This window comes from Alligator sinensis, unplaced genomic scaffold, assembly GCF_000455745.1.
Source record: "Alligator sinensis unplaced genomic scaffold, ASM45574v1 scaffold882_1, whole genome shotgun sequence".
NCBI lineage: Eukaryota > Metazoa > Chordata > Crocodylia > Alligatoridae > Alligator > Alligator sinensis.
The window spans coordinates 742,267-761,777 of NW_005842500.1; the positions used below are offsets into that span (position 1 = coordinate 742,267).

The 19,511-nt window shown below is 44.6% G+C and overlaps 1 protein-coding gene across 1 annotated transcript in view; it reads right to left on the bottom strand.

The window, feature by feature from the left end:
• The window catches only part of LOC102379220 (tensin-3), a 477,473-nt gene that overhangs the window by 366,255 nt on the left and 91,707 nt on the right, over positions 1-19,511 (bottom strand). The window contains 1 exon segment of the mRNA XM_025212996.1: positions 1,386-1,430. Within this exon segment, the coding sequence (XP_025068781.1) occupies positions 1,386-1,430 (45 nt within the window).

The window sequence follows — 19,511 nt, forward strand, 5'->3', positions numbered from 1 at the left end:
TGAGGATCGCTCCCTTGAGGAGCAACCACTCTTCCTGAACTCCCCTCCCCCTGGGGTCGTGGTCCCTTAGGGCCTCACTGACAAGCCTCCTCAGCTTGTCAAAGTTGGCTTTCCTGAAGTCAAAGACTTCAGTGTTGCTGACTGACTTGCCAGCTTTACAGCGGATGGTGAAGGTGATCAGCTCGTGGTCACTGTCACCCAGTTTCCCATCAATCACTAGGTCGCCAATTAGGTTATCACCAGTAGCCAGTACCAGGTCGAGCAGTGCTTTACCTCTCATTGGCCTGTAGACTTCTTGAGTCAGGTAGAGGTCATTCACGCATGATAGGAAGCTTTGCGACTGCTCGGATTTTGCTGAGTGATCTTCCCACGAGATGTCTGGGTAACTGAAGTCACCCATGACAACCATGGTCCTGGAGCATGCAGCCTCAGCCAGTTCCCGGGCACACTCCTGGTCAAGCTCTTGACTTTGGGTGGGAGGTATATAGTAGACTCCTACTGTTGTGTCCCCTGTGCCGTGTTCCCCACGGATTTTAACCCAGAGGGTCTCCAGTCGTCCACCCTGGTCACCAACATCAGCTTACAGGGACACGTAGCTTTCCTTAACATAGAAAGCTACACCCCTGCCCCTTTTATCTACTCAATCCCTCATGTACAGGGCCATCTATACTCGTGGTCCAGTCCTGGGTGGAGTCCCACCAGGTCTCCGTTATCCCTATGACGTCATAATTATTTGCGTTTAGCAGGAGAATGAGTTCCTCCTGCTTATTCCCAAGCTCCTGGCATTTGTGTACAGGCAGGCAAGAGTCCCTTTGGGGCAGGTAAGGTTCCTCTCCCTCTTTCTTCTGTGCTTCCTGCCTCTGCTCTCTACTGTCCCAGGCATTGAAAGAGCTGACTGTGCTTCTGAACAACTTGCAGACATAGCAAGTACATGCACCCCAGAGCAGGTGACCCTAATAGTAGATCCAGGATGCCAAAAAGACAGGTGCAGCAGCAGGGAAGAGCCTACTAAGCATGTGTCCAGTAGTCAAGACCAGCGCTGCTGGCAGCAAGCTGAAGGCAAAGCTGGGATCAGACCACACCATCACGTCCGCCTTGGATCTGCTCCTGAGTGACTATACACCTTTTGGCCTCAGCCAGCCCCTGCCCATCCAGACCCCACTCTCCCACCCCAAACGCACATTAATTTTACCAGCTGAACAAACCCACTGCCTTCCACTCATAAAAGCTTCAGGCTTATGTGCTTTTTCTCTCCTTATTGCTTCATTTTCATTACACACGTGACTCTGAGGCAGTAAAATAAGATTACCTTACTCCAGGTTTAAAGCATTACTTAAGAGAGAACACTGCATAAGATACATAGGTTTGCTGAAGAATGAACATACCTCAGCTCTTCCTCCAGCCAGTCCTCCAGACGAACTCTTGTCAACCTGGTTTAAACAAAGGGTTGTTTCAATTAGTGAAACATTACTAACTGACAGGGCAAATTCCAAAAATATTTCAACGCTATTAAAAATTATGTTTTTTTCATTACAACTGGATTTCAGAAATAATATTTAACCCCAAATCGGCCACGTGGGTATGCCCTAAGAAAGCTCCTAGTATCAGTGAGCGCATAACAAGGATTTTCCCCAAAACTTCAGAAAGGTTCATTGTTATTATGGATTCTAGTTTTCAGTTTTCCATTTGCAGTCCTAATTGCGATTACTTAATTTTGTCTCAACTTACAAGGAAACTTTTTCTTTATAGGCTTATTGGAATTTGGACTACATAATTAGATCAAAATCAAGATGTTTCATTAGCAATGCAATAAACAACAATTTAGCAAAGAAGAGACTCCAAATTTTGTCCATACATTTTCATTAGTTGTGGACAACCTAGATTCCTACATTGTACGTAACCTTCTACACGCTTCCCATGGTGTAGTTATGCATGACCAAAAAGAGGATTGCAGAGAGCATAATTAAGAAGTCACTTCTGCAGCAATGGACTGATGACAGCATAAACAGTAAATCAATTCTAGAGGAATTCAAAGAGAAGTCATTTGGGGGCAAAGAGAGGTAGAGGCCTTGATATTTATTTTTTTTAAATGAACTCCTGAAACATACTGTTTCTATAGTTGTTTGCAAGTTAAACCAAGAACTGGATTACTGTACTCTGGGGATAAATTTGCAAATATGAGCACTGGAGTTTTCCAGGCCCACAACCATGTGTGCATACAGCAATGTATTTTTCCTGTGAACCTGTTAAAAATCCAAAAATTTATTTTTCCTTAGAGGAGATAAATCCCAGACACACATCATCTCTGAAGGATTTCTACTTGGTTTTATTTATTAATTTTTTTCTCACAAACTTTACTTTTGGAAGCACAGCTGGTTATGTATAATAATACACCAGGTCCTTTCCAACTTGCACATAAACCAATGGAGTGTGCGAGTGAAACCAGTGGGACCTGCACTTCTGCCGATACAAGTGAAGAGTAAACATTTGATAACCTAAACCCAACAAGATAGTTTGTTTTCATTAAATACTTGACATGAATTTCCAGTAACTTAAGTATCACAGAAAAGGAAATTTGGAGGCAAAAATGCTGTGGCAATTTCACTTCAAAGAATGTAGGAAAGCATATAATGTCCTTGAAAAAGACTGGCAGAAGCTGAAAAATATACAGCTGTTTCACCTTTATTTTGAACAGTAACTCTTTCATTAAATATTTAAGCAAAGTCTGTTTGGTTTCTACTTAGGAAGTCTTTCTTTGTCCACTAGTATCTATAAGAGCAATAGCTACAAGGTAACATGGACAATGTAGAAACATAAATCTGATCAAAAAAAATAAAATTACACCTTTCATTTAAAATCAGTGGGTTCTCACATTTCTAATTATGCTAGAACATCTGTTGAGAGTAAACATACAAGTCCCCAAAAACATACGCTCTACTGCCTCAAATGAAAAACCTATTTCATTGCTCCGGGGGCACAGCAGGCTTGTAAATCTAAGTAAGATGCACTGCTATCAGAGGGCGACAGAGAGCCATACTGTACAAGTACAGTTTAAACCTTTGTTAAGAGTGGGAGTCCCTCCTAAAATGGCTTGAAAGATGAATGTTTCTTGTACCCCTTTGTACTAGACCCTAGCACAAGCCACATGGAGCCAGCAACTCTACAAAAGTGGTTTTAGTAGAGAGTAAAGAGAACAATGCTGTGTCTAATTGAAACTACATGGAATGTTTAGATAGACTGAGTGCAATTACTCACACTGGAATAAGGCCAGAGTATTTGGTCTATCACTGCAATAGTTCTAAATTACCTTTAATAACCAAAGAAACACTTCCAACATTCAAAACTAAATGAAGTCCCTCAAGCTGCTAAAACTGAGATGTATAAACAACACACCACAGTAAAAAAAAGAAAGAAAAGATAAATAGTATGTTTTTTAATTGAGCTAATCTTAATTATTTAACAACAATGTAACAGGCTCCAAATCTGTGGCACCTGATAGTTTTGGCAAATTCAAGTTAAAACAAGTACCAGAGCAATAACCCAGCTGTTATTGTTATTTGTAATATGTCTTTGTCATTTACAAATGTCAAAGCCTTTTAGAAAAGGCAGACAAAAAAACCAAAGGGTTCAAGCTACACTCTTCAAAATGAAGCATCTGAAATACACACTTACATTTTCAGATGCTGAATGCTCTTCAGTGCATCCTCACAGGAGCCCTCATTCTGGTTCATATCACTTTTTGAGCAAGTATGTATCAATTATTAATAGCTTTTTAACATTAAAAGTCCTTTGTACTGCAATAAAAGTGGTACAAAACTTAGACTTTCTTCGTTCTTAAGAGCAAGTTAAGAAATATTCTTCCTTGTACTTTCTGCTGATATAATACATTTAAAAAGCTACCTGAATTTACTTGGGGTGCACCAATAGAGATTTTGGGGGGCGATACCGATAGCTGATTTTTAAAGAAGCATATCGGCTGATGTCAATCTGATTTCTGATACAGCTGCCAGCTGCACGCAAGTCCATTCGGGTGGAAGGGGAGTGGGGGAGAAGGAAAGATCATTTGGGGGTGGGGGGGGGGAACAACATGACAGATCAATTCCACCCACGGTGAGGGAGGGGGCAGGAGCTGCCCACTGCAGGCTGGAGCCAGGGCTGTGCCGGGCTTTTCTCGATAGGGGACGGGCTCAGGGTGGGGGCTATGGGGGGGACTACAGCCACCCCAAATTTCACTGCAGCCCCACTCCCATTGCTGCTGCCCCCACGTGCCCAGCGCAGCCCCAGCTCAATGTCTCGCCTCCACCCACACACTGGGAAGAGCCAGAGCTGTGCTGGGCATGCAGTGGTGCTGGAAGTGGGGCTATGGCAAAATGTAGTGTGGCTGTAGCCCACTCTGTGGGCCCTGTCCGAAGCCCAGCCCTCGCCCCCGCAGAGAACAACCCAGCCACACCAGACTTACCAGCTGCATGCAGCTCTCCACACTGCCAGGCTGTGCTCCTTGCTGCCTGCATGCTGTGCTGTGGCTGTATGCTCACACGAGCATTTATCAGCCAAATTATCAGCCGCGTCAGGTTGATTTCCAATACAGCCAATTTTCTTTATGTCAGTACTGATCCGATATCAGATCAATGTATTGGTGCATCTCTACAATTTACTCCAGGCCACTACCAAAATATTAATATTCTATAGAATACTCCACTACTACAAAATGAGGGGTTGATGAAACTACTACAGAATTTAGGTCTGACCTACTATGCAACACACAAGGATCCAACTGCAATGAACATCTTGCATTTGTTCTAAAATAACCACTGAATTGCCAAGTGGGCAGTTTTGCTGTTCTACCTGACATTTTTCCTGCCTACCCCCTCTCTATGGTTTGGAACTCAAGCTCAGCAGAAACAGAAATGCCTTCCTGCAGGCAAGAATGAACAATCTCTCCCAATTACAGAGTCATGTGTGGGCTATGAGCAATTTTCCAAACATAAAAGGGAAAAGGGAATTTGCTATCCATATATTAACAAGCTAAAACAAGCCAACCTGCAGATGGAAGGGATCAAAATGTCTGTTTGAGTCACCTCAAAATTAATCCCCTCCAGGAATGCTTTTCTCTCACCATGCCCTCCCCTCCACCTCCACCCTGCCCCCAGCAGAAAGCTAAGCTCAAAGAATGTGTCCAGTTATTTTATATGATACTCAAAATAGACCACAATCTCTTTTTTCTGTGAAATAATATATGTTCATTTTCCTCTCAACCCCACAAAACATGAGAACACAGTACAGATCAGGACTGCTTTCAGACCTTTTGTCTATCAATCAAATTGGCATGTTTTGCCAGAAACAAACAATTCATGTTCAGGAGTTTGCACAGCAGTAGGGCAGCCTTCAGCACCACTCAGATGTCCCTTCAACTGCGATAGTAATATTCTTTCAGAGTGAAGAGAAGGCATGAATAAAATGTATTGTGATTTCTAAACACACAGAGGGCACACGGCATCTACATGGGCAATTCAAGTGCATGAATTTACTGCCCCCTGGACTAAGCTCCAAACTTGAAGCTGCCTGGAGCTGCCCCTGGAGCAGCACGGGCTCAAAAACTGATACCTGGATTTCCAGGTCTCAAATAAAAACACCGCAGACAAAATCAGTGCAGGGCACAGTTCCCCACCGTGCCCTAAGGCAAGCTGGAGCTGGGACCTCCAGAGACACTCTGGCATCCAGCCAGAGCATCTCTATGGTGCCCCCTGCTGCCCTAGCACGCTACATTCACATGCTGGGGCAAACAGAAGAGGTGTATGGCTGTGGCCTGGGTGCTATCCCAAGTAGGGACCGGGGGGGTGGGGGGTGCTGGTTGGGGATGTGGGTCCCCCGCAGGGCCCACAGCCCTCCCCTGCCTCTCCCACAGCAGCAGCAGCCATGGGGCGCTCAGGGTCCACTGCGACCAGAGCCCCCAGCAGCGCGGTATGCCCTCGATCACCTCAGAGCCGATGCCGCTTGTGTCACCAGTCGTGGGACTGGCCCAGCTTGGCACGGGGCTATGCGGCTTCAGGCGACACTGGGGCCACTCGGGCTGTCACCAAGGGGCTGGCACCGCTCGCAGGGACCACGTGTCCTGCCTCCATAGGCCCTGTGCACCAGCCAGCTGGGCCAGTTCCATGGACCCGGCCCAGCACAGGACGTGGTACTCACAAGTGGCACCAGGCCTTGTGGGACACCCCAAGTGGCCCCATGTCGCACTGCACCAGCCCCGTGACAGGTGACACAAGCAGTGCCAGCTCTGAGGCGATCGGGGCCACGCCATGCTGCTGGGGGCTCTGGCTGCAGCAGGCCCCAAGTGCCCCATGGCCACCGCTGCTGCAGGGGTGAGCTGTGGGCCCTGCGAGGGGGTGGCGCACGAGAGCACATGTGTGTCATGCAGGGGGGTATGTGCCATGTGGGGGGCTATGGGTCACGTAGGGGGAAGCTGTGGCCCTGTAGGGGGGGGCTGTGGGCCCTGCAGGGAGGCAGCCTATGTGCTGTGCAGGGGGGGGCTGCACCCTGTGGGGGGGCAGGGGACCCACCCCTCCTGAGCAGAGCACACAATCCACCCACAACACCCACATCCCCAAGCCACCCCCCACAAACCCCTCACCCACATACCCAGCCACAAACCCCCGCAGAAGCCCCATACTCCCACAAACCTTACCCCTGCATACCCTACATCCACCCTTAAACTCCTCCACCTCCCCAATTGCTTTACACTTTTAAATATATCAATAAAAAATTGCTCAACATTGCCCAAATATCTCAATAAAACATTGCCCTCTGTATACAGACTTACCCTCTGTAAAGAAAGGGGAATGTAGCATTTCTTCTACAACAGAAAGGGGAGTCCACCTAGGGCTGACAGAGATGCCCCTACTGCATCTATGAGGTCTAGTACAAGGCAGTAGAGCTGAGGCTTAGCGGGATAAGGAGTTATACCTAAACAAACCTTGGTCTGTTCTTTGGGAAAAGCAGTGGGACAGCAGGGAGACACTTGGGGCTCTAGCGGGAACCCTGTGGATGGGTTTGTGAGTTTTATAGTCCCAAAGGGATGGCATGTTGTATGGGATATTCAGCCAGGATGTGCCTAATATCCAAGAAGCACATCTTCTGGGTGACAGCTGCTCAGATGGCAGAGCGGGGGCACCCCATCAGGGTCTGGCAGAGGTGCAGCCTTGGGGCAGCAGATCCAATGGGGTGGATGCTGTTGCAGATGGCAGCAGGTCACAGCCAGGCAGCAGCCCCCACTGCCAGACTGCTGCACGAAGTAGAGGGTACAGGGGCCACTACAGGTTATGGCTGTTTCAGCAGTCCAGCTGGCACAAGGGGTAGTGTCCCCGGATACCAAGTGGCTGGGCTTCAGAAGCTCCTGTCTATTTGTAACACGCATATGATGAGCCCTAAGGCCCACCCCATGTGGAGTTACTAGTGAAGCTCCTGAGGGCAAGTAGCCCTGAGCTGCTTGCCAGAGCAAGTTTTTATCCTGCTGGAGCCAGCACCTGTGCTGGCCTCAGGCTCCAGCTCCCCTTGGCTGCAGGTCCGGGAGGAGCTTGGCAGGGTTATTTTGTCCCAAGTAGCACAACTTGCCCCATACCAAAGTGCATGTCTGGGCATGTGTACCGAGGCAAAAATCCCCGACTCAAATTTGTGCTGTTCCTACCTGAGCTGCTGCAAGCGCACGTGCCTGCATGCATGGACACACCCAGAATGTTCACATTTTGAAATTCTTTAACAGATATTAATAGAGTTAATTTCATGAAGGCAAATACTCATGGAGAAAAATAATTTAGCTGGTAAGAAGTATATGTTTGATACACCCAATTCATTTAATACATTTAACACAATATGTATAACACACACATGAAATATATATTTCTAATATAAAATTGACCCTCTGGCACTTAAAGCCTTCTGCACCACATCAACCCTACTCTGAAGGCTCGAGTGATGCGCATGTCTTCAGTAACACACAAATCTTACAATACCTTCTCTCTACAGTGTTGAAGTGCACTGGCCAACATCTGAATGAATAGAATTCTGAGGGGATTTGGGAAGAGGTCTTTTGTTCCACTAAACCACAAAAAGGAAACAGCATCCTTCAAAAGTCAGTTTAAGCACTTAGCATGAATGCTGTGTGCCCCCAGAGGCCAGGGGGGCACGGCGAGCTCCTGCAGGCGGCAGTGGTGCTGTCAGCGGTGAGCGGTCAGCTCCTACAGGCAGCCGCAGTGCTGTCGGTGGCAGGGCGGAGGGCGAGCACCAACCAACGGTCAGCAACCACCCACAGACACTGACAGCAGCAGCAGCCAGCGGCAATTGGGGACTGCCCACAGACACCACCAGCGGTGTCGGCGGTGCAGGGGTGGCAAGCGGCAACCGCCCACAAGTGCCGCTGACAGCGTCAGCAGCACCTTTTTGCAGGAGGTGTACCACTAAGCTCAGGGGGTGCACATGCGCCCACTACATGTTGCTAATGACTTATAGCTACCACAAATGGTGCAGTTTCCTCCCATTGAAGTCAAAACTAAAATTCCATGGAAACAGGATTTTTTTTCAGTTTCAAGGCATCCCTCATTAAACTAAAAGCAGAAAATGCAGCTCTTAGTTTTCACTCATTTCTTGATTACAGAATATAATAGAGCAATTCTTCTGTTGCAAAGAACTCAGAAAGACCACAATAGATCAGAATCTTTTTGACACTATGCATTCCTGTTTGAAATCTCTGGGTTCATCTTGTGAATAATCTGTATTGTTTGCACACTTAATATTGCATACACCCTTGAAAGAATCTTGTGGCATCCTGGTTAAGAATCTGGCTGGTATAAGCCCTAGCAAGTGGTGGTGGTACATACATCACTTGCCTGCGATGCAGATATAGGCGCAGGTCCATGCCACCCAGCTGTGCCAAAGCATAGTGTTGTCATAGACCCCACCGCCAAAGCCCCAGAGCTCTGTAGCCCAAATCCAATGGTTCTGTGGGCCAGATCCAGCCTGAAGGCCGTAGGCTGCCCATCCTGCTACAACGCTTACAAGGAAGTTAAGGGAAGAAATGTGATCCAAGTTGAAAGGGGTCAAACAAATGACACGGGGGTCCAGTTCACGGATGCCCCATACCAAAGTGAAATACAGTGGAAAATTTTGGAAGTTACTATTTCACATACAAAGTAAATTTCAACTTGCAAATATCTTCACTGGCAATGGATTTACTTTAGAACCCATTAACATTGCTTAAAATAGACCACTTTTAGAAACTGAAAATTATTTACCAAAAATCTGGTTTGGAGAATCTTTTTTATTTCCAAACTTTCCCCTATAACATGCATATATAAACACCTGTGTTATATATTTCACCTGTGGTCTTTAAAATCACAGGTGAAATTCCAATTCAGTCAGTATCCTTGCATTTTAGAACTCCATGTTTAGTCAGGTTCAATGGCTGGAGACCACTGTTTATTCACCTACAGGTAAAGTATGTGTAATAGGAATGTAATCCTGTCCTGCTAAATGCTGAAATGAAGACGGGTCACTGAGAGGGGCTCAGCCATTTTGCCTTTCAATAGTAACTTCTATAGGACCAATTGGATTCTGTTTTTAAAGTGGTTTTGATAGTAAGGATGTAAGTTCAGTAGCAACTAGATGGAAGCCATGAACTTTCAGAAAGGCCGCTGAAAACCAATCAGGTGGTAATGAGTTGGCTTACGTACTCATTTTAGGAACTTAATTACATGATACAATCCACTTTTTTTTTTTTTTTTATATGAAGAGACAGCTATACAGATTTTAAAAATCAGAACCAGACTACAAATAACAACACACTAGTTGCACCCACACTTTGCTGCAGAAGATTTGATTTTGTTTATTTTTATAACCTTTTGTCATAATCATCATCTTCACTTTATGGTTTATGCATCATTGCATGTTCCAACTTCAAAAGCTTTCAGACCATCGTTTCCATCTGCTTTCTTCTCTTGTAGACTGTAACTGAAATTTCTGACATGGGTGAGCTACCATCTCTACCCCCAACCTGGAGGACCAGACCAGAGCCCCTTTAGCCAACATTTTCACAGCTCCCTGGAGACCTTCATGGAATTTTAACAATGTAGTAAACATTATTAGATGCACTGTAACTGGTATCTAGGCAACGCTGAATCTTGAGCATAGCATTAACTGAGTGGCCCTTCATCCTTATATCACTATGAATTGCGCATAGAGCAGGGGCAGGCAAAATACAGCCCGCCAAGCACTTTCATCCAGCCCGCAGGGCCCCCCCGCAAACAAACTGTGCCCCAGCCAGCCCTTCCACCCATGAGGGTGGGAGCGAGGCGCCCAGGTATACACACAGCCCCAAAAACATACCCTACTGCCTGGCACCCACCCTTGTGGGCGGAAGGGCTTGACCGGCCAGTGTGCAATTTCCATGTGGGGCTGCTGCTACCACAGCCCCCGGGACCTGCTTGCTTCCCCAGTCTCCTGCTGACTCCAGGCAACAGGTAGGGAAGCAGCAGGGGTGGGGCCACAGCTGGGAGGGAGCCCGTACTGTGGGGCTGGGGCTGGTGGCAGTGCGGAGCCCACACCTAATGGGACAGGGGGTGGTGGCAGTGTGGAGCTGGGGTGGGCAGCATGTGCGGGTGAGTAGGGGGTGTGGGGACCCCCCACAACCCACCCCCCCCCAACCCATGGCATGCAGCCCTGGCAAGTGGTGGCAGCAGCAGCAGGTGGGGCACTCAGTGCACAGACACCTGGCAGGGCATGGCTCTGGCCACCACTGCATGTCACAGCGAGGGGCCCAGCCTCCGCATGGCTGCCTGTATTACCAGTGCTCCCTGCCACTCATGTGCAGCCCCTGCATTCACACAGCAGGGAAGAAAGCTCTATGTGCTGGAGCCAGGTGCTTTCCCTGCCGGGGCTGTGCAGCACCAGAGAGAAACTTCAGGCTCTAGAGCAAGCTGCCTTCCCTACTTGGGGCTTCCCTCCCCTGCAGCACAGCCTAGAGATGTAAAATTTCCAGAACTTTTGAAGCAATAGAAAAAGATGGTTTCTGCTTTTTTTCCAGAAAAAAATGGAAATTCTGGGAAAAATTGAAATGCATGCAATACTTATTTTCTTAGCACCCTTTACAGATCTAAAGTCACTTTGCTACTGTAAGAACATAAAATGTATTATGTATAACTTGGTGTACTCATAAAATTACTATGTTTGGTATATTTATTAAATTCAAAAGTATAGTTTGTTCAGACAATAATTACAAATTTACTAATTGAATTTACTTTAAAATGTTTTTAATTATTACAAACAGAGCTACAAGCTTCTCAACTCTAAGTTTTGCCAGTTTATGAGAATCAGGAACAGATTAAAATTGAAAATAGAAGAAACCATCAACATTATAGTAAAACAAAGAAAGTTATGTATTCTGAACTTAGTCTCCTCCACAGTGTCAAGCAGATACAGAAAGCACTCATTTTTGGAAACAGAGCTGAGAAAAAAAAGGGGAGGAAAAACCAAGACACATTTAATACAAATTTTGCTATATGAAACTTTGTCTAATCAGTCTCATTTTCTGAGCTATCACAATCAGCAGTTTCTGCTTCTTCATTTTTATCATCTTCACTGACTTCTGAAAACCGAAGGTTTACCCAGATTGAGACAAGCTTCTCTACTCTTTCACATGTTACTTTATTTCTTGATTTGGTGTGATTATTTCCAAACAGACCAGTTTCTTTCACATACTGCAGAAGATAGAGGAATCTGGAGCAGGCAAGAAGCAAGAGGAGTCAAAGGCTATGTTGTGCAAAGGTCTTGCCACCAAATTACAGGAGGGATATGCTTGGCGGAGTCCCAGATTGCATTCCTGGATCAAATACATGAAGATGTTCTGTATTCTACAACATTTGAAAGTACCTTTCCAACATCAAGTCCTAAGTGCATTGCTTGTTTTGTAATCCAGTCAAATGCAGTAGCAGTGCTATCATCACTAACAATTCTGCCTTTGAACCTTAGATCCAAGAGATTTGCAGCAGCATGAATTGATTGGCAAGAAAATTCTTTCCATCTGTTAATAAAGTCTTTCACTTTTCTTTCTTTGGTACTTGTAAGTGGAGACACACTTAGATTATCAAAAAGAGTTGATTATATCTGGGCCATTTGGTAAGGAATGTCTGACGAAAGTGCACTGTCCGATTCAGATGCAGTGACTGCTGAAGAAATCTGCTTTAGAATCTTCTGGGAGCTCTGCAGCTGAACCCAGAAAACATCCTCATCAAGTACAGTGTCTCTTACACTTCTGGGTACCTTAAGATCCTCAATTACTACTGTTTCTTGAAGAGCTTTTTTGTTTTTTTAGTAAATTTTCAAATCAGATCACCACTCCATCCCATCTAGTTTTACTACAGAGTTTGTGTCACTATTTTATTGTTTTCATTTTCTTCCTGCTTCTTTCTTAAAGGCTGCAGCTACAATACGAGTAGCTATTACATGTTTTATAACTTATTTTACTCTTCTATAGATCTTTTGCAGAGTATCCAACTTCATGATGTCATTAAGAAGCAAGTTTAGCCCATGGGATACACAATCTATTGCAGTAATAGACTGCAATAATAGACACATATTACTGCAATACGATGTGTATTTATCCATTATGATCTCCCATGCTGCTTTCATGTTACTTGCACCGTCAGTCAGCAAAGCAAATACTTTACACTCCCAAACTTCTGTAGTACTTCACGAAGTTTACTACTGATATACTCTGCCAGTATGCCTGTTTCCGTGCTTCTGTAAAAAACTGGTTGAGTTATCACAAAGTTTATGATTCCTTCTCCCTGCACATTTGTCCATCCATCTGTAAGTATTGCAAGACGCAATGCTTTGTTGATTCTTCCTTGCACAGATTGTATTACACGTTCATATTCTGACTCTAAAAGAGGCTTGCTCAAAGAATGTCTGCTGGGCAAACAGTATGATGGTTAGTAATTTAAAAGCTTCCTGCCAGTATGCATTTTCAGCTATTGACAATGGTGCCCCAAAAGAATATATTACTCTTGCAAGAACATGGTCAATGTTTTCCAGAACTTCAGGTGTCATCTTGTCTACAAATAAAGCTACTGAGAGTCTTTTGTATACAGTTTGGTGCAATATTTGGTTATTTGAGAATGCTGATTGGGCAACCCTTTGTGATGCTGATGTTATAGAAGCAGCAGCAGGAGGGCTTCTGGGTCAAGAACGCAGGAAAGAGCTACCTGCACTTTCGTCATCATGATCTACCTCCTCCTCACTTACACCCATGAAAGATTTTTAATGTCTACAGGACACTTCTTACATACAAGGATGTGTCTGGTCACCCTAATAGCATTTGGAAATGCACATTTCATTTAACAATATTTGCAAATCATATTTTTTTCTCAGAATAACTTGCAGTGTGCAAATGCTTCCATATGCTAGAAGTTGGTCGCACCATTTTGCTGAGGGAGAAAAAAGAAAAATGTAATTTAGTGGCTAGCTTGCATATATAAACACAAAGCTACAAATTTAGTAATGGATGGAGGAGAGGCCTCCTCAGAGTTAACTGTGAACAACTGCCCTGCCCTGCAGGCCTCACCTCACTGCTAAGGTTGGGTGATTTGTCACAAAACATCAGGTTAGTAGGAATTCAATTCTGAATTACATAGGTTATGAAAATATACAAATGCAGCTAAAATATAGTTTAATATACTGAACTCAGAGAAATTTAAAAACTCTTACCTTTCAATAAAGAAGTGTACTTTTTTCAGGTCTTTTGTGCTGCTTCTGTACTTCTGTGGATCTCACGGTCACAGGGCCAAGAGGCAGGTTCCTTCCAACTCCAAAACCTTTAGACTTGCTCTGCCTCCTCTCCTGGGGCTTTTGAGCAACCAGGGCAATAAGCTCCTTGTTTCTAATCTCTACAGGAACAAGTGGATGTTGCTGCCAGTGTCAACTCCCGGTCCTTTGAGGCCTAGTCAGGAGGATAGGAGCAGATCCACCAACCTCTAGATCAAAAGTCAACAATAGAGGAAGTCCACAAGCAAAGAAGGCACTGAATCTTTCTTCCTTCTCTCATGAAAATAGCAGTGCCCTCTGGGGCCTTAATGCATCTTGCATTTGAGAGTTGTACTGTACTGCTTGTCCTCTGTGTACAGGAGCTGTAATGATCTGATACTGTAGATAGTCTTACATAAAAGTCTTCCTTTTACATAGTTATTAGAAAACATTTTGGGGGAGTAAAGGGTAGCAATATATGAACAACTTGTCTTAAACATTTTATTCATCTTTCTAAAAGAAAATATTTCGTAAGAGATTTTTAAAAATTTTTCCAAAAATGTTCAATCTTTCCAATTTTTCAGGCAGAAACAAAAAACAAGTCCTCAGAAAAAATGGGGGCAAAGCTCTTGTTTTTTTTCAATTTTCTTGGGTTTTTTCCAGGCCTTCCTAATTCTAGCATAGCCCCTGAGGGGAAGGGACCTGGCTCCAACATGTGAGGCTTCCCTCCCTGCTGTGCTAGTGCAGGAGCTGTGCATGAGTGACAGGAAGCACCAGCAATATAGGCAGCTCTGTGGAGGCAGCAACCCTTGCTGAGATGTGCAGCGCTGGCTAAAGCCGCACCCCACCAGGTGCCTGGCCCGAGTGCCCTGCCTGCTGCTGCACCATGGGGGGAGAAAGTGTGTGGAGGGGTCCCCATACCCCCCCAACCTCCCTCACACCAACACCCTGCCTCCACAACTCTCCCAACACACCTTATGCCCCACATGGCCACACCCCCTCACAAACCCCCCCACCATACACACATCACATATACCAAACACACACACACACCCCTACACCCACCATGCAGCCCCCACAATCTACAAAACTAATAATTTATTTTTAAGGTATTATGCAATCACCTCTATATACAGTATGCAAACACAAATCATGACAAAAATATTTTTTGTAATAAAATTAAAATATGTTATAATAGGTGTTTGACTTTTAGTGTATGATTTGGGGTTTTTTCTGGTTCCAAGGTACTTGGGTGGCAACCCCCCCTCCCAAAAAGAGTACTTCCAGAAGGCAAGGGGAAAGACTTCCGGTTGCAGAGGTCAAGGGTTAGAGGGTGAGACTTTCTGGTCCCTAGATGGTGACAAGGAAGCGGGGCAACTGTCAAGGGGCAGGACTATTTTATGTAGCCCTCGAAAGCTCACCTAAACACATTAAGCGACCCTCCACCCAAAATAATTGCCCATCGCTGGCATAGACCAACAGATCTGGCCTCTGGAATAAGAGATTCAATTAATATAGATAGATGTGAATGTTATAAAAAAAAAAAAAAAAAAAAAAAAAAAAAAAAAAAAAATCAGATTAGGTGTTTGTTCTAGTTAAAAACAAATGAAACAGGGGAGTCAAATCACAAGTTCCATATTTTTCCTATCACACAAGCAAGCAATGCACATTAAGTTTTCAAGAGAGAGTTGCCCAATGTGATTACTTATTTTGGCTTAAATAAATATGTTCTTTATATTTGGAGTTACTGATGTCACTAAAGCAGAGATTCTCAATCAGAGCGCCTTCAAGGATGCCACAGGATGCCAATGTTAACACTGTTAAGTGTACAAATGTGATTCACAAGATAAACCCAGAGATTTCAAATACGAATCCTCAGTCTATTAACACTATACTGGTCTGTTGTGGTATTTCAGTTTTTGATTACAGCAAAATAATATAGCAATTCTTCTGCTGCAAAGAACTTGTGCAAAGAGCTAATATTTTGCAAGGGGTGCTTGGAGTCTACTGGGGGATACCTTGAGTCTAAAAGTTTTGAGAACAATTGCTTTAAAGCAAATCTTAATGAACTTCAAGTGCATAGGAGGAACTAGTCTAATAATCAGGGACCCTGGCGTTCTCCGATTTTTAAAAATCCCCAATTTTCAGTTAAAAAAAAGTAAGCTCAAATCCACGTTTTTCTGCGATTTAAATAAAACTCCACTAACATATAGATAGATAGATAGATATCTATCAGGGATCATGGAAGATCATCTAATCTTTTATTAGACCAACAAGCTTTTTGCAAAAAAATTCTTTAATTGCAAGCTTTTGGGCACAAACAGCCTTCATCAGGCGTTGGAGAAAAGATTGTAAAAGTTCTCCTGGGTAGAAATGAAAGTTCATATTTCATAGGATTTCACAGAGGAGTCAATAGATAGAAAGCTCCTCTGAGCAAGCACATAGCAGTGTTTCATTTTAATCATGGAAAAATGTGGATTTGGGGTTACTTTTTTTTTTTTTAATCCCCAATTTTGGTTAAATCAGAGAAAACCGGGATCCCTGCTAATAATGAAGGGATGAAAGATATTAGGTTGGTTGTGGGGACGGGGAAGTTAGGACTTGGGAGAGCACAGTCACCTGCTATTTTAAGTAGGAGTAGCAGTGTTAGGGAAGACACAGGAACAAAAAAGTAATGAAAAGCTTAGCAAAGAGCGTAACATGAATAGGTCTCTGGCTTATGCAAGAATCAGTGAGCAGTATTTAGCGCATAGGCAACAAACTAGCTAGAAAGAATGAACAGGTGATTAGGATAGGATAGGATAGCAAGCTTCACACAGGTGCAAAATAGGTGTTTTTTCTAACACTGGAAAAGTTTGGGGGATGTAAAGGCATTATGCATTGTCAAGTTCCAGCCAATGTTAATATGCTGCAAACAGCTACCAGTAATTAATAAGTGGCATTAAACTTAAGTGGTCTATCAACTGATTTTACTCTATACTTACAAGGGTAAGGAAATATTAAAATAGAGTAAAGTTTATGAATATGCAAAGCACATTGTGTACAAGATATAAGAAGGGCATTCTTGGGAGGACAGAGTAAGAAAGAAATGGAAAGACACCTGAGTGACTGCTATGCTGTCTGCTGGCTCCAAGGACTTCACATACAACATGTACGCAATTAACAGAACAATTAATGCTTATTGCATCTAGCTGCTCTTTTATTTCCCAATTTGCTGTTATGGCATTTAGTTTTAGAATTTAATAAAGGTGTAACCCGGGTGGCGGCCCAATAATTGCCACCCCTACCCAATATCAGGGATAGTGTGGTGAGAGTGGGGCACGACTTCCGGCCAGCACCAATTTACTTTCCAGCCGGCCCCTGCTCACCACAGAGCAGCCCGTGGTCCCAAGAAGGTCTAACACTTAACTAATTTAACTATTTACACTTTATTTACAAAACAAGAATAATAGGAAAGGTTATTTACAAGTGAACTTAAATGGCATAACCAGAATCACCAAAACAAACCGGAATGCATTAGTCAACCCTTGACTCAAGAACCACAGGTAGGGTAACTGGCAGCTTTCAGCCACTGCTGAGGTGCTACCACAAGGAAGCATGGTGGTCATTCCCTGCAGCTCCAACAGGTTTCTCAATAAGCAACAAACTGCAACAAGTTAAGCTCTTCTAGTCTGCAGCAAATAAATTGGATCAAACCTCAACCCCCCAAAAAGGCTGAAGGTTGACCCTCTGTGGCAATGAAAAAGGCAAGCAACAAGCAACAGAGTAGGCTCCTGCAGCAATCAGCATGACCCAAGCACAAAGCTCAGGGACTCTGTCCAATGACAATCAGCTGCAGAATAAGGGACAGGACTGAGTCCCCTCTGGGGCAGTCAGTGGCAGAGGGTCAGCAGCACAGGCAGCTCCCAGGGGTTGTTGCTCCAAACCCCTGCTCCAGATGACTGGCTGGGCACCCCATACGCCTCGCAGCTCGCCAATCCCGCTCTGAGCACCGATCTGTGCCCCAAGCTCCCAGGGACCCTCGTCCTTGGCGCTCTGCTGCTCCTCAGGATCCCAGTGCCTTGCCTGCTGCTGTCCCACTTCCCCAGGGAAGGTGAGGGGTTTCCTCAACTCACTGGCCCAGCTTCCTGCTCCAGATAAGGATGCCGCCTGTGCTCCTGGCCGCTGCCTCTTCTCCGCAGTGGAACTGGGGAGGTGACTGCCACCCCCAGCCTCTGGGACGCCTGGCACGTCCAGCACACTGCGATGGGGCCTTGGGGCACCAGCTCTCTGCCCCAAGCCCTGGCCGCTGCTACCACTCTGCTGCAGGGTTGGAGACACAGCCGACTGCTGCTGCCTTCTTCTCCCAGGGCTGTTGAGGCTCTTCAGAGGGGTCTCTCTGCTCCCTCTGCTGGGTCAGCTCCCCCAGATATTCTTAGGTCTCCTGCATCGTTCCCCAGAGTCACTGTCAGCATCCCCCCCATGCCAGTTTGGCTGCTGCTTTTATCCCCTCCGGCAGTCCCTCCCTGGCTTGCAAACCGGCCAATCAGGGCTCAGAGTGCTGTGCCACCAATCCCGGCCATCCTTCTTCCATGAGGATGAGGGGATTGAAAACCCCTTCTTTCGACTGGCTTCTCCTTTTCCACAGGACAGGGCTCCCCTGCTCCACCCTTGGGGTCGCTCAGAGTTCACCCGCACTGTTTCTAGCACAAGGTAAGTATCTCAAGCCAATCTGGTAAGCCCACATTGGCAGCCTGTTACAAAGGTTTGCATTCAAGTTACCCGTCTTCACCGATAACCCTTTGCAAGATGTCGTAAATACAAGATTTATTTAATGACCAGAGCCAAGCCTTTTGAAATACAAGAATCCCAGATTTAATTCTACTAGAGGCTACATCTTGGGGTACTCAACTCAGTGCTCTGTCACAGCCATGTGACATTAAGCAGTGACTAACTCACTTCTGTGATTCAGTCCGAGTCTTAAAATTTCCCCTCTATAAAACAGGGATTGTAGAACTTCTCTACTTCTTAGGGTTGTTAAGAACTATGTATTTTTTTTAAAAATGAGATGCTCACACTACAGAAATGTGCACCATGTTAGTAACTTAAGAAATATTTGCACACACCTTTGTCTAATCACATAGTGATCTGATAACTTTTTATTCAACACCCTTTTACTCGTTACAAATTGTCCCTAATCTCCGCAAAAACCAAGTTGCCTGTCAGTTTAACTCAGAATATCACTTTTTCTTAATAAATGAAAATGCTGTTTAAATAATGCATAGCTTGCATTTTACAGTTCTTAGTCTCCATAAAACACAAGCACAGCAGCACAAACACTTATGGAGTTTTATGATCTCAAATTAATCTCTACTGCCACATTTTTCTGGAATTTTACAGTCAAAGTGAATCACTGAAAGTATTACAAAAAAAAAAATCTCCTTTCTTCACCAAGTTTCTTTAGATCTTATACCTTGTTTCTGGCCAGTACTTTTTTCAGTTACACACTATTAATTTTTTGTACACTTTTTTTCCCTGCTGCAAGCTGCTCAAATGTAATTACTGCATCCAGAAACTAGATGTGCCTTTAGGCCACACACCAGGAGAATATGACCCTGTGGAGACTCCTAAGAATGCAAAGACCTCCTCCTTCTGCAATCACGGGTTAACATCCTAGCAACCTAGGTCAGGTAAATTCTGGTTTGTCTGAAAGAAAAATTTCTTCTTAGATAAACAAGTGA